This window comes from Amia ocellicauda, chromosome 23 (genome assembly GCF_036373705.1).
Source record: "Amia ocellicauda isolate fAmiCal2 chromosome 23, fAmiCal2.hap1, whole genome shotgun sequence".
Classification (NCBI taxonomy): Eukaryota; Metazoa; Chordata; class Actinopteri; order Amiiformes; family Amiidae; genus Amia; species Amia ocellicauda.
The window spans coordinates 13213609-13227944 of record NC_089872.1 but is presented as its reverse complement, the minus strand read 5'-3'; the positions used below and the strand labels follow the sequence as shown (position 1 = coordinate 13227944).

General features: G+C 41.1%; 1 protein-coding gene across 1 annotated transcript; it reads left to right on the top strand.

Moving 5' to 3' along the window:
* The first annotated feature begins 743 nt into the window (after positions 1–743).
* LOC136719196 (uncharacterized) lies at positions 744–7980 on the top strand. The gene is made up of 9 exons (XM_066697044.1): positions 744–952; positions 3402–3438; positions 4154–5464; positions 5584–5640; positions 6022–6119; positions 6248–6309; positions 6792–6949; positions 7099–7248; positions 7360–7980. The coding sequence occupies exons 1-9, from the start codon at positions 857–859 to the stop codon at positions 7707–7709; spliced, it is 2319 nt and encodes a 772-aa protein (XP_066553141.1). The 5' UTR covers positions 744–856; the 3' UTR covers positions 7710–7980.
* Positions 7981–14336: the final 6356 nt, after the last annotated feature.

Sequence of the window (14336 nt, the reverse complement as noted above, 5' to 3'; positions counted from 1 at the left end):
TGAAGTCACTTTAAAGGGGGAAAACTCCTTACTGCTTAATGTTTTCCAGAGCTGTGTGTGTATATATATATATATATATATATATACACATATACACACATATACATATACATACACACACACACATATTTCAGCAATTAATGGCAGTAAACCCAACCATTATATCCTTTCCCCCAGATTTAGCAAGCCTGGCCTATATGTTGTCATTTGGCGACATCTGTAGGACATTATTATGGATGTTTCAAATCAAGTAGGGTACTTTTCTTTCTTTTTTAACCCACCTACAACTTGGCTATCTGTGTCTATAACGTATTACCTTTTTTACTCTGATTTTAGCATAACACACCGCAGTACCTCATTTTCGTTTTACCACGGCAAACCACATTACACTGTGCTTTTACTATGATAAACCATACCATTTTTAACGTGTACCCCCAAAAAACATACTACTTTTTACAAAGATTTTACCACGGTCGCGACTACAAACACACAGCCCGGCTTCAGAGCTGCGACTAGCCCCTGACACAGGAGACACACAAGGCCGCAAACAGACTCGGGTCCGAGGGGTCTGCAGCACCGCCACGCCGGCCTTCATTACACTCAATACTGATTTAAGAGACGGCGGTATTAGTGGTTGAAGATATAAAAATGTCGCAGGACTGGGGTTTTTCAGCGACCTGCCTGGGTGCTAATTGAACACAGGTGTTTCTAACAGGGCTTCTCTGGAAGTGGGTGTGGTGGGCGTCCGGCCATAGTGGCGCTGTGGAAATGGATAAATCAGGGGATTACAGCAAGCGAATTTGTCGTTGACTATCACGTTTAAAAAATAAAAATACATACGTTACAATTGTTATATATGTTCAAAGAAATGTTCCGTGGGGATTTTCAGATGTCTACCGTTCTGTTACTTTGTGTCCATATGTTTAAGTGGGATCCAACCACTGCAACATCGGTAGGTGAAGATGTTACAACACCGCTTGTGTCACCGCCAACAACAACCAAACAAATAACCTAGGCCATGGGAATACATCGCTTTAAACGCAATATATAAAGGTTCTTCCTAGTTTAGATAGCGTTTATCAGATGTATTTGATAAATGCTTTTATTATACCAGTGTTGTACATTGTGAAAACGTGGCACTTCTACCTAAAAAGCACTTAAATGTTATTTTCTGCAACTGCATCGGACATGTTTTCAAGTCTACAAAATGCCCTTATATCGCTCAGAGGAAAAGATTGCAGCTGCACATTCAAAACTGTGGAAACTGGAAAAAGAAAGGTAAGGATGTCGCTTTATTATTGTTCACTCCACTTCTGTGATTTACATCTACAAACAACGGCAAGGTTTTTGTGTTCAATATATACACATTTTTCTTTCTTGTATTGTGTTCATGATGCTTTTCTTAATTTCTGTGGCTTTTATGTGTTCAAACGTTTAAAGCCCTTTGGGTCAATATCTTGAAATGTATGACATTTGTATAGTTTAATGTATGTCTTGTATGATGTGACCATTCTGTGACTGCAACATACCACTGTTAATGCAGGAAAACTGGAGGGGTATCTTACCAGGAGGTCTTACCAGGCTAGAATCAAATTCACAATGCAGGTTTTGCACAGTCGCTCATCTAGGTGGACCAAACTTTGTCCGTATCAAATACTTAAGATTCTGCCGCACTTTCCTCCCCTGTGGCTCAACACATTTAATTTGTTCTCTATTCATATTTCCAGAGTCCTGTTGCAACCTTTACTCTATAATCTCTGGTAATTCCCTTTGTTCGGTTTATCGGTGGTCATTTTATAATCCCCCGCTTTATAACTGTGGCACACATCTATAATTTTCTATTAGTATTGAACATTTAAACGGGTATGTTGTATTGAAAGTGAATTAAATCCCCACAAGAAGGCAGATTTAATGATATTTTAATTAATGTCAGTGTCTTAAAATGTTCCTTTTCAGATTGTCATCAGCTGGGCCTGTTAGTGGAGCCGGTGAATCGATCATGGATAGGCCGCTGTACGACAAACGGAGCCGGGAACCAGAGCTCTACTTTGAACAATACATTTACCATGGCCATGGCATCTGCTACCAACAAGACTGCTGTGAAAACCTATCTGGTTTCCTGAACATACCCAAGCTCTTATAGGGAGGTTGTACTGAGACCTGTGGACAACAAACCTTACTGTATGTGACATGATGAGCTGGCACGGTTTTTGTTCAGAAGTGTCGTTGAAGTTGACTGACCATCATGGCCGGCTTTGGAAAGCGTCCTTTGTGTCAGATGGTGAGAGCGGCCTGCTGGAAGACGCATGTGTTCAAAGTTCTGTGCGTTTCCAGTCGGGAAAATTCCCGTAGCTGCAACGTTGTGAGTAGAGCAGTGTGTGTGTGATGCAAAACACACCTGGCTGGAAAGTTGGTGGACTTTCCATCTGGCCTAGCGTGGTGCTTTTGAAGTCTGAAGAAACCAATCTGACGTGGAGTTGACTGAAGTTTACTAGAGAGGTGGGAGCTATGATACTCCTGTGAGTTTTTGAGGGGACAAACTCATGCCTTTTGTTCCAACAGCATTCTTGTGCTAGTATGGGCTTCAATGCAGGATTTGTTACTGGTTGCATAATCCCCCAAGTTTAACAGTTGACAGATGAATGGAAAACACTTTTGGTGGAGATAGTTATGATAAGTTTGTTAATTATAATCTTAATATTAGGTAGGGGAAGATCAGCATTGTCATCTTGGCAGAAAAAGTGAATTGAAATTAAGGTTTCTAGGGTGCTGCAATTAACCAAGAAGTGGATGGGTTGGCTGCTTCTTCAATGGCAAAACTTTGCTGTGGCAAACTCCTGGATACATTACCAACTACAGCATGTGCTGAGTGTCTTGAGCTCAAGGTGCAACTGGCAGCCTGTTGCTGCAGATGATTGTTCTCTCCACTGACGCGTTCCACACTAAGGAAGCTGGCCGCATACCAGACAGTGCCATGATGAAGGATGTCGGTGGCAGAAAGAAACTGTTCAGTGTACAATTAATTCTACCCATGAAATGCAGCACCATCTCCAGTTAATATGAATTACTGCATCACTGTGCCAACTTTAAATGTGCAGCAATAAACATATGACGTTTTGTTTGTGAATGTTTAGCTTTCTAATTGCATTACAGTTTTAGTATTTTTCCCCAGTATGATTAAAATACTCTTGAAGTGTAGTATAAACCTGTATTTGTCCTTTTGTTTAAATCGACAACAGTTAAACATTTGCTAGTTTTCTCACTGTCAGAATTCTCTACTTTAACAGGATTGGAGTTGTGGTTTGCAAAAATATTTGATTACCATTAAATGATTATGCATGAAGGCATAAGTTAATTTATTTAAGTAACATTAAGTGCCATGCATTCTGTTTTTTTTACAGGTAAATCTGGTACCAGAGCCTTTCAAACGGTCTACAGGTATGAGTGCTAAATATCTAAATGGCAGAATAAAAGAGAAACTACATTTGGAGCCAAGAAATACAGTAATGGCTTACAGTGACCAGTTCAGTTCCTGGTTTCTGATGACTTAGCTGTTATAGAGGTTTATGAATGAACTTCCAAATATATATTTAATCAAAAACCTTCAGTTTACTTTCAGTAAACTGAGTATAGCTGTTGATAAGTACAGTTGGACTCTGCTTACTTCACTTTTACATCTTGTGTAAACTGCAGGTCGCCCTGGAGATATAATCATAAGGGGGCTTCATGTTTCTTTATGAGCCCCTTTGATCTATGTGGTGTTGCTAGCACAAGAACCAACAAGCATTAAAGTAAATTAAATCCATAGTTCCTTTTGTAGCCAATTTAATTATTAATTTAATTGTTTACTTAAAAGTGTACTGCTGTATGTGGAAAATAGATTCCAACTAAAGAGCTGAGCATCCAAATCTGTGAGAGCATATGTGCTAAATTAACATACTCCTCTTGGGTTCCTTAAATGATTGTCTTGGATCCCTACTATGTGTATTTTATCGCCTTGACAAATGGCTGGGAATTTTCTCTAAAAGGAAACACATTTCTCTTCATTTGCTAGCTGAACTGTGATAGAGCCCACTGCTTATTTTATTCACTGTGCACAGATGTTGAAATGAAGGAGCTGTTTTTATAGTCTCAATATGTTTATTACATTTAGAAAGGACAGATTATGCTTTCTTCGCCCTGAGAAGCTGCCACGTGGTTTTCCGTGATGACCAGGGGGAGTTCTTCTCGCCAGACTACTTGTGCTCTCACCCCCCCCTCTGGTGCAACTGGACGGTCTGGGTGCAGCCTGGAAAACGCATCGTGCTGTACTTGCAGGACTTCACGTCTGCCAACACCTGTGATCTGAAAACGGACGAGATCCACTTGGAGGAGTTTCCTGCCAGAGGAAGGCAGCGCATATTGGACACCTGTTGGCAGAAAGCCCATTATACTTCCAAAGCCAACATCCTATATGTGGTTCTACTTATCAGGGGAAATCGAATATGGCCATACAGAGGGTTCTACGGAAATTACCATGTGCTGAAGGAGGACCCAACATTACTAAATGCAGCCCTGCCGTTGCTTCCTTCCCCTCCTCCTGAGCTGCAAGAATTGAAGTCACTTGCACCAGAAAACAAAACCACCTCTGCACCACATGGGAAAGAGACGGGTGCAGATGAATTTACACATTCTGGTGCACATTCAGGATATTTATCAATGTCACAATCACAAAAAGAAAGTGGGTTTACTCCAGGAAGTTCATCGCACAACACACAAGCTGCTTCTTTAGAGAGGTTTCTGCAGCCTTCTCTGTCTCAACCTCATGCAGCTCAGCCTGAGGCTTTAGAGTTTACAAAACCTATGCAAACCGCTTCTTTATGGGACACGCACGATTTGAGCAGCAACGGGACATGGAGCTCATTACAAACCAGAGATGTTACAGCAACTCGTCAAAAGGGCTACCTGACCCAGATAAAGCTGTCTGGCGCTGAAGTGAAGGACAACTTGTACAAAAATATTTTAGCGCATATAACTGCTACTCCTTCACATGAATTGCTAAAGACCGAATACAGCACTCTTTTGGCCAATGACAGACAAGATCAATTGACGGGAAGATCTCATTGGCTTATTCAGGCTAGAACGAGGGGAATAACTCCATCTCCTACAACTGATTGGGCTCTTCTTCCTGAAAGCTCTATGGGCCTCAATAGAACAGATTTCCTTGCTTTTGGTGTCTCAAAGGAGACTTCCTTGCATACCCACGATCAACCACGCCACATCATACCAGAGTTGACTACTCCGGCGAAACCTGACATGCTAACCGTGGTCGCCTCCTCAATGTACAGAATGACTCCAGCTTCAGTAGGTCGGAGTCCAAATGCCAGCGGTCTTGATGAGAAAAGAGACCATTCACTTGTAACCCAGACAATAAGTGAACACCCACAAGCCGTAGCCCCGGAAAGGGACAAAAATATGTTAAGGGGTATGATTCACATTTCTTAACATTCTTATTTTCTGCACTACATTATTTTATTGTATTGTAATTCTGAAACTACATTCTTTTATTGTATTGTAATTCTGAACTCTCCTTTTTCCCCTCAGAACGGGCTCATGCTTCTAGATACCACAGGAACGCCACTGTGACGCATTTCCCTGGAGGTAAGAGGAAGGGCTGCGCACCAAATTCTCTGCAAGGCAGTTGCGTTTATTAATTTCCAATACTAAATTATTTAATCTGTCTTACTCTGCGGTTGAACTATATTTCATGAGGAGCATTGTTTTTATTGCAAGACAATCTTAAAATATAGATGGAAAGCAGAGAATGAAATGAAAGCTCAAGTTCTGGATTACAGGTGGCCCAATGCAGAAACCCCATACCGATACCAGGGAACCGATATACAAAACGCCCCTCCCCCCCACCACCCCAGATCGACAATGCAGCAGTGCCTCTTCCCTTTTTATTTCAGAAACCCCTAGTCTGCAGTCTAGAAAGATGTTCATTTTGAAATGTTAACGGAACAAGAGGAACTTGTTTTCCAGAGTATTTATTTGAAGTGTCTTTTGAAGTCCAGTTAAATCCCAGAGAAAATGAAAAGGAACTACAGGTTAAGACTCTTCTGACCTCGGTCCACAAAATGGTGAGTTTGAAATCATTGCACCATAAACACAAGACCATGATGTTTTCTGTCAGAAGTGTGTTTGTTGGCCTTTTCAGATCTCGACAGATCTGCGATGCATAGTCAGTCTTGAACATTATGTCTTTCAGATTAAAGAAGAGCTAAAGAATCATCCACCACTTAAAGCAATTTCCTCAAAAAGGGTGAAAAGGTTTGTTCTTTTTTGGTATGTGATGATGAATTACCCAAACCTCATTGTTGCTTCACTGAAACCATTATCTACCGCAGACACTCACATAGAATACGCCTGAGACGAGACGGTTTTAGTCTTCCAGTCAACACTTCATGATTTATTCCATGAGGGAAAGTTTTAGTTTACAAAATGTTTACATAAGTACATTACTATTCAGCTCAATGTTTATGAGGGAGGATAACAATTGATTTATAACCTCCTGTCTTGATCAGCATTTGGCGAATTTCAGGCAGAAGATGCTCTTCATAACTGGAAGCTCGGTGAATGCGATTCCTTTCAGTAAATGTAGGACAGTGATGCCACGTGACTGGAGCTTACTGTTCTGTGCTGGAAACTTATACAATAAGTACAATAAGGTGAAATTAATTTGGAACGAACCTATCTTTTATAGGTTGTATGTACGTACCTCCTAGCTAATCTGCATGAACGTCTTGTCACAGGTTAAATTCAGGTCTTCTCTTCATACTATGGCTGCAGTTCGGCTTTGGCGAGGAGAGCTTCCATACGTCATTGAAGTCCGGCATGGAAAGACTTTTAAATAAACCTGTGGCAGATCTGGGCACTGGTTTGGCTCAAGTGGTTTCAGTGTCAACGGAAGGTAATGAATTTTAATGCTACAAAACCCGGAGGGAATGCAAAAGACTCTCAACTTTTTTTCCTCACCTCCCCCCCACCTCATTAACTTTAGCATGAAGAATACAGTACACCACCCCACCCTTACCTTCTGTCACCAATGGCTGGTTTCAGATGTGAATGAGTGCAGGACGGAGCTGGTACTGTGTGATGCCCATGCTGACTGCTTCAATGACTTTGGCACTTACACCTGCCTCTGTCAGAGTGGATTTGAAGACCTGTCTCGGGTGGGCTCTGGTGGGACTCTTTGTATTGATGTGACAGGTACCGCTTTTTGCTTGGTCCCCAGAAGTTTGACAAGATGGCTTAGGGTTGCGTTCGGTCACGCGCTGCTTTTTGCTTTTCTCTTCATTTCCCTCCCCTCCTCAATCACAGGCACCCACTCCAACTTCTCGCCCAGCCTGCTGAAAGTCCTGTATGGGATGGGTCTGCTCTTCACAGTGTTCCTCATGCTGTTGCTGTCCATCGTGGCCGTGCTGTACAGAAGACACCACCAGGGCGCGTTTGTCGTTCACTGCCAGAACGACGCGGCTACGGAGTCCCAGCAGAGCTTGCAATCTCCCTCACGCCGTTTACAACAGAAGGAAGGATGGGGCAATCTCAGAGGCAGCCCTTCTGAAGACCTGCCTCTCTTGAAGTTTAACCCCTTAATGACGTCCAATTGTGATAGTTGTGTGAGAAGGGAGGAGGAACAAGGGATAGTCCTACAGTCCACCAGGCTGTAAGGTGGCACTATTTCTGATCCTCTACTCTAGGGTATGACACGTGTAGCTTTGTTTCCCCCTCCCCTCCCCTTTTTTTTTTTTTTTTTTTTTTTTTTTTTTTGTGTGCAGTGCCCTCAATGTCTTTATTTCAGAAGAGCATTTTTATTTATTTTTTGGTTACAGGGCTTTAGCATCAGTTTAAATGTGAGTTTGTATATATATATATATGTAAAAACACTTTGACTGAACCACAACCAACCAAAATAAACCGCAACGCTTGTTCAATCTGAAATCTTGCCATGGTACACTTGAGCACAGTGCTGGATCAAGGTTTCCTCCTCATTCCAGTTGTGGGCAGCACTTTGCTTCATTTCCACGACCACTAGGGGTCAGATTGTACCATCTGTAAGGTTTTGAAAAAAGTGGCTCGGAAGGTGCAGGCTGGCTGAGTTTAGGGTTGAGTCTTTTAGAACTAAAAAAAAAAATAGATGTATTAAACTCTAGGGCAGGGGTGTCCAACCCTAGTCCTGGTGAGCCACTATCCAGCAGGTTTTAGAGGTCACCCTTGTATCACCCAATTTATAAACACCTGGAAGTATGTCATTCTGATCAGTGAAGCAGGTGATGTGGTAAATTCAGTCCTAGAAATTATTGGAACAATTTTCTGAATGCCTGCAGCCTCCTAAGGGACAAATTCCTATGGTTGACTTGCTTAATTGATTGAGTGTGAGCCCCACATCCTTGGCTCTACACTCTTAAGGGTGAACGTGAGAACTGAATGTTGAAGCCCAGTGTCGATTTCTGTATCCAGATTGCATGCCACAATAAACCAGCAATGCACAAGGTCCTTTTAAAAGCAAAAGGAAACCAAACAAAAAAACCTCGGTAACTGTAATTAAAGTAAACTAGCTGTTTTTCAGCTTGTGGCGCCAATAATTAACAGTATAATGTGTCCACAATTGTTTCTCTCCTCCTTCTCCTCTCCCTGCAGCCATTCCAAGTTTTAAAGAAAGCATTAAAGTAATTAACTCCTTAAGTTCTGGAGAGAGATTGTACAGGTTCCTTGACTTGAGTAGCAGTCTTGCAGAACTAATTCACAGAATTGGTTATGAGTTTAGCATGATTTTTTTAGTTCCACTTTGTACTGTATCTATTATAGTCTGAATAAGTGAACATCCTGGAGTCATCGCATATTACAGGTATGTACTCTGTATGTATTCATAGGAACAAGCGGAGTATAGGGCCTTTTATGGGTCACAGGCCTCCTGCCTTTCTTTGAGCTTATGCCAGAACAACACGTTTTAAAATCCAGCCCTTAGCATGGTGAAGAAACATTTACCTACTCTTTCTAATGACTTTTAGAGAAGAACATTCTTAGTCTGAATCTCCATACAAGTGTGATTTGATAATGCGAATGGTCTTTTCACTTTTTAAGGTCTGCTGTGTTAAGACCCGATGCAAGACATGGACCAGTTTTCAGCTCAGTCCGAGCAGGGTCCAAGTGAAGAAGGATGCCAGTTCCCTCTTGACTTTTTTTTTTTTTTTTTTATATAAACTGCCTTCTGTCTGGAGCCTTAACTGCTGTTGCTTAATATAAATGCCATTAGCTGAAGAAATTATGCCTGAGTTAGGATTATTATTATTATTATTATTATTTTTTTTTTTTTAACTATTCTCTAGAGATGGCACTATAATCGACCTATAGCACAGGCTGTCCCTTGCTGCCAGCATTTTCTCATGTTACCATAAAGTTGGACAAGGATACTTAAACAACCTTGGAAAGAGCCCAAAAAAAAAAAAGTCAAGGAACACCGTTGTTAGTGCTTGAAAGCTGTACAAGCTTTTTATCGTTATCGATGATCTTTGGACCTGGCATGTGCAGAATAAGTTTCAATAACCTGCAGACCGACCTGACGGAAGAAGTGTTTCTATGTGCTATTTAGTACCTGTTGCATTGAAGTCTAGAGCATTTTTCCTTATACTTAGGTTACTATGGGGAACCGGGCATACAATTATCTACTGGCGTTGTTTAATTTTAATTTAGTGTTGTCAATAGGGCTTCTAAATGTGATCTAGGAGTTTTTAGCTCAGGACACCATGGCCATGAGCTTTTAAAAATCTTCCATTGAAACTTGACAAGAAATCCTGACACTCAAATTAGTGCTGTGATGGCCCAGTGGCTCACAGAACTACATTTTACCTGGTTCAGCAGGATTATGTGGAGGCAAACCATTTTTTCAGCGATTTCTATTTTCTTTCTCTACTTAAAATATCTCTTCAGCTAAGTCTGAAAGTTTGGAGGGCTATACTATACATTCAACCTCTTTGGTTCAAAGTTCGATCTTTTGTTTCCACCTCACATGGAAGCAGAGAAGAGATGCCTGATAGTCTGAGAGGAAAGAGCAGATTAGATATGTCCTCTGAAGAGTTGTCATCCATTGATAAAGGCTTACAGCACTCAAGTTTGCAGGAAAACTTAAGTCTTTGCCAAGTGCATCAAGGCTCTTTTGACAGCCAGTCATCACCATGGCCCAGACTGCAGAGACACTGGAATAATTCTCCCTTCTCAACAGCATTGATCCCCGCCCCCCTGCCCAGTGCAGAGCAGAGAGGAGCCAGAGGCATGCCCTCCCACAGAGCACAGTGTGACCACCCCAGCCAAACTGGCACCTCGCCTCAGAGGGCTTCTCTTCCTGTAACAGGCTGCCCATGGAGCCGACTGCTCCAGATATCATAACCCGGGGAAGTTGTCTACTCCACATTTTTTACCTTTGAAAGTCACTTGTGAACTTCAAACGTTCTTAAAAATAAATATACATCTACAACCACATCTGCAGAACACAAAAAATTGTCAGAGTGGCGAGACCTCATTTTAGACTCGTACAAGTGAATGTGTGGATAATTAGCTTTGCAAAATTTAAGCTGAAGGATCTCTCCCCAGGAAAGCCACGAGGGTGTAATCGATTGCGACTGTACAGAGCTCCCAGCATCCCGTGGCGCTGGGGTGGAACAATGATAACCAAAACCCTAACAGTACCAGGTGTTATCTCTGGGCTCCCAAGGCTGCCTCTTATTCAGGACTCATGCTGTGATCCTTTTTTTTTCCCTTTTTTTGTGCAGGGGAGGAATGGAAATCTCAAATATCACTCCGACCACCTTGAATATTTTATAACATAAGTGGAGGTATTAGCTTGATCAAAACAACTTAGAGTGATGTGGGGAAAAAGGAGAATGGAAAGCCTTTTACAACACAAGTCAATATTTTTCTATCAAATTGCTTGATGGCCCAGAAGTGGGGAAGAAAACTGCCAGCGGGAGAATAAGAATCATGACGGAGATGGAGGGAAGTTTAATAGCAGAAGATGGAGAGACTGCAGTGCACCCTGGACCAATAATGATGGTATAGTATAGTGGTATAGAGACTGATGCTGACACATGACATTGCCATGGTTTTTAAAGTCACCCAAGATCTAACATTTCCCACAATCATGTCATATCTATCTATCTATATAAATGTTATCCCCATAATGCACAACAGGAAACTAGTCAACACATACAACAGAAGCGGCAGGAAGAGCAGGCATGTCTCAGTTTTTGATCTTTTCTGGCATTTTTGTTAGTGTTGTCTTGTAATGAATTTGAAGCAATTATCGAATTAGCACTCAAGAATTTAAAAAAGAAAAGGCTGGGCTGAGAGATAGTGGAATTGTGGGAGGACTGTATTGGCATTATCCAATTAAATCCTCGTAACACTTTCTCTTTTGGTATCATTCGCCAGTCATTTGAGAGCCTTGTGATGAAATCATTTGTGCTGTGGAAATGTAGATGGCACAGTATTGAACTATTTATACTGCTGCTGTTTATCCTCATTGGAGGGTACAACACACCCTCATTTGTTTTCACTCAATACATCCAGACTAGAAGGGGAAGGCCCTTTCACAAAGCTCTTGAAATCCTGGTGTCTTGTTTAGCTGTTTCATTCCCTGGCACTGACCCAGGAGGCAGGGCAGGGTTGTTCTCTGGTGATGTATCTTGCTAAAGCGACACATTGCGGGATGTGTGGAGTCAGCCATGAGACATCACTGGTTTGGGCCCTGGCCAGGATGTCCGTTGGACTCTAATTAGACTTGGCCCTCCTGTGAGCTAGGGACTGGCAACCAACCAGGGCTGACTCACCTCCCTGTATCGCAGACGGTGATCGTGAGCGGGCGCCTGGAGAGGGCCAGCTTTGGGCCTTCTATTGGCCGGAGAACATCTGCTGATTGGGTGAAAGAAGCTGGTTAAATACTTATTTTGTTGGACCTCGTAAGCAATGGTTCCTTTTCACATTTTATCCGGGAGTATGTTGGACATATTGACAGCAGGGCCTTCTTTCTTTATATTTGTATATTTGTAAGTCCATATATGTAACATCGCATAATGCTTTAGGGCATGTGTCAGTAAACGAGTGGACAAGTACAAGTCAAGTCGTACAAGTCTGATGATTTGGTACATTGGCATTGTGGCATGTGTAACCATTAAATACAACCACAGCAGCAAGACAGAACATTTGTTGTTTTATTCTTTACCTAGTACCTTGGTTCAATTTTAATATTATTGCTTACATATTTGTATTTACGTTTTTGTTGTATACAGTACGAGTGAGTGCCCGTGTAAATTATAGGTTTCTTTTTTCAACCATGCTTTGTGCATGTGCTGCAGTGGAAGAGAATGCAGTTTTAATTGCATTAACTTGAACATAAAAAAAAAACATGGATTCCGTGTGTTATGTCACTCGGTAATAAGACTTGTCTGGTAATTAGAGTGGATGAGGCATGGTTTACAGGGTGACATTTTAAATACTAAATCTCACCATTGAGCACAGTTGTGACTCAGCAGTGTGAGAAATATTGATACTGATATTAAGGAAAAAACACAGGAGGCACGTCATTAATTATTGTTTTAAAGAGGAGAAATCAGCACTTATACACAGATGTATAGCTACACGTTTTATATCCGAATAATACAATATCAGCACAATCATATACATTTAAATTTTTTTAAACATTATAATACGTTATAAACGTATTTTTTTAAGCCCAGCCTGAAGACATGAAGGAGGGGTGTCTGTTTTAGAACTCTTTTGATTTAAATTGGATTACATCTTGACAAATTCAATCAGAACTGTGCTTACTTTAATGAGATACAAGATGTGCCATCTGAGGACTAGCTAGTAGTAGTCTTTATGGGAACAAAGAACACACAACAAATGTTCAGTATCAACTAAATATTTCTCTGCTCAAAAACATTTATTTATTTTTCTTTTTATATATTTTCTGTCTCCCTATTTATGTCTGCATTCTAATCTCTAAAAAATAAAAAGGTCATTTTTATAGAGCCCTGATATCACCAATAAAAGGGTCAGATAAGGCTACAGTAAAGGTGTAAAGGTGTAAATGATATACCTATCAGTCCAATCAAGCAACTTTGCATACCACTATGCATAAATTAAATATATATTTTTAAACTAGGAGGTTGGAGACATTATAAATGTCATAACTCTGCACGGTATTTCCTTTGGCCTATTTCAGAGCTAAAGCAGATACGTCTCTACAGGAATAGATGCGTTGCCCGTCTCCAGCTCTGGAGTACTGCCACGTTGGCGGCTGTCCTGGGCAGATGGGCTCTGCATTGTGAGGGTCCGCACACACAGGCCTCGGTCTCCCGCAGGGTCCATACGGCTGCTGCAGCTGTCTCCTGGTCTTCCCTTCACAGGCCCGACTCCACAGGACCCAGAATACAATTGGGTTTGTATGTGAGGAAGGCCTTTCACTCACCTTTTTGAGATTAATTTCATTTCTGAATCTGGTTTCTTCCTCTACATCCAATAAAAGTGTTAGTAGGATATGTAGCTATTCAGTGGTTCAGGATGTGTTTTAAAGATGAGACACATTTTTGTTCATACACAGATGATATGTTCAGTGGTCGTGTGACCATGTGACTCCATGATCACTGGGACACTGAGACGGGACAGGATTTTAAAGTAGCATTGAAATGGAAAGACATTAGCATTTTAATCAGCCATTATTTACATCGTTGCCAAATTGAGTCTGTTGTATTTATGGCAGTGCATCGAATAAGATCATTACACTTTCCGTCTCATCGTCTTTATTTGTTTGCCATTATTCATACGATGAAGTTGCTGTTTATCCACCATTAATTATTCATACATTTTAATTAAAAATGCCAAATGAAATATTGATATTATGCCTGATCTACCCACTGCACGCATTAGGGATGTGACTCCACGCTGTATTTTGTACTTGGTTTCAGTTCACAGTAACTATGACCTATGCTGTATATTGTATTTAGCATGTATTGAACTTAACTAGTATGTAAATATTTTGGGAAGTGTATTTTGTAACACACACACACACACAAGCGTCTGACATCTTTACCCTTTTCCCTTCTTTAGGGGAGAATGTCTGTAAGGTTAATGGTTTCCATGGTTACCAACTCCCTAATTCTCCGATCAGACAACAACATATCAAAGACTGTAACCCAGTGATTCATGTGGTCCCCAGACACTGTGGGTTATTTCTTGGTGGGGGAAAAATAAATACAACTCTAATACTATCTGTTCATCCTTGATGTTCTTTTGATTTACAG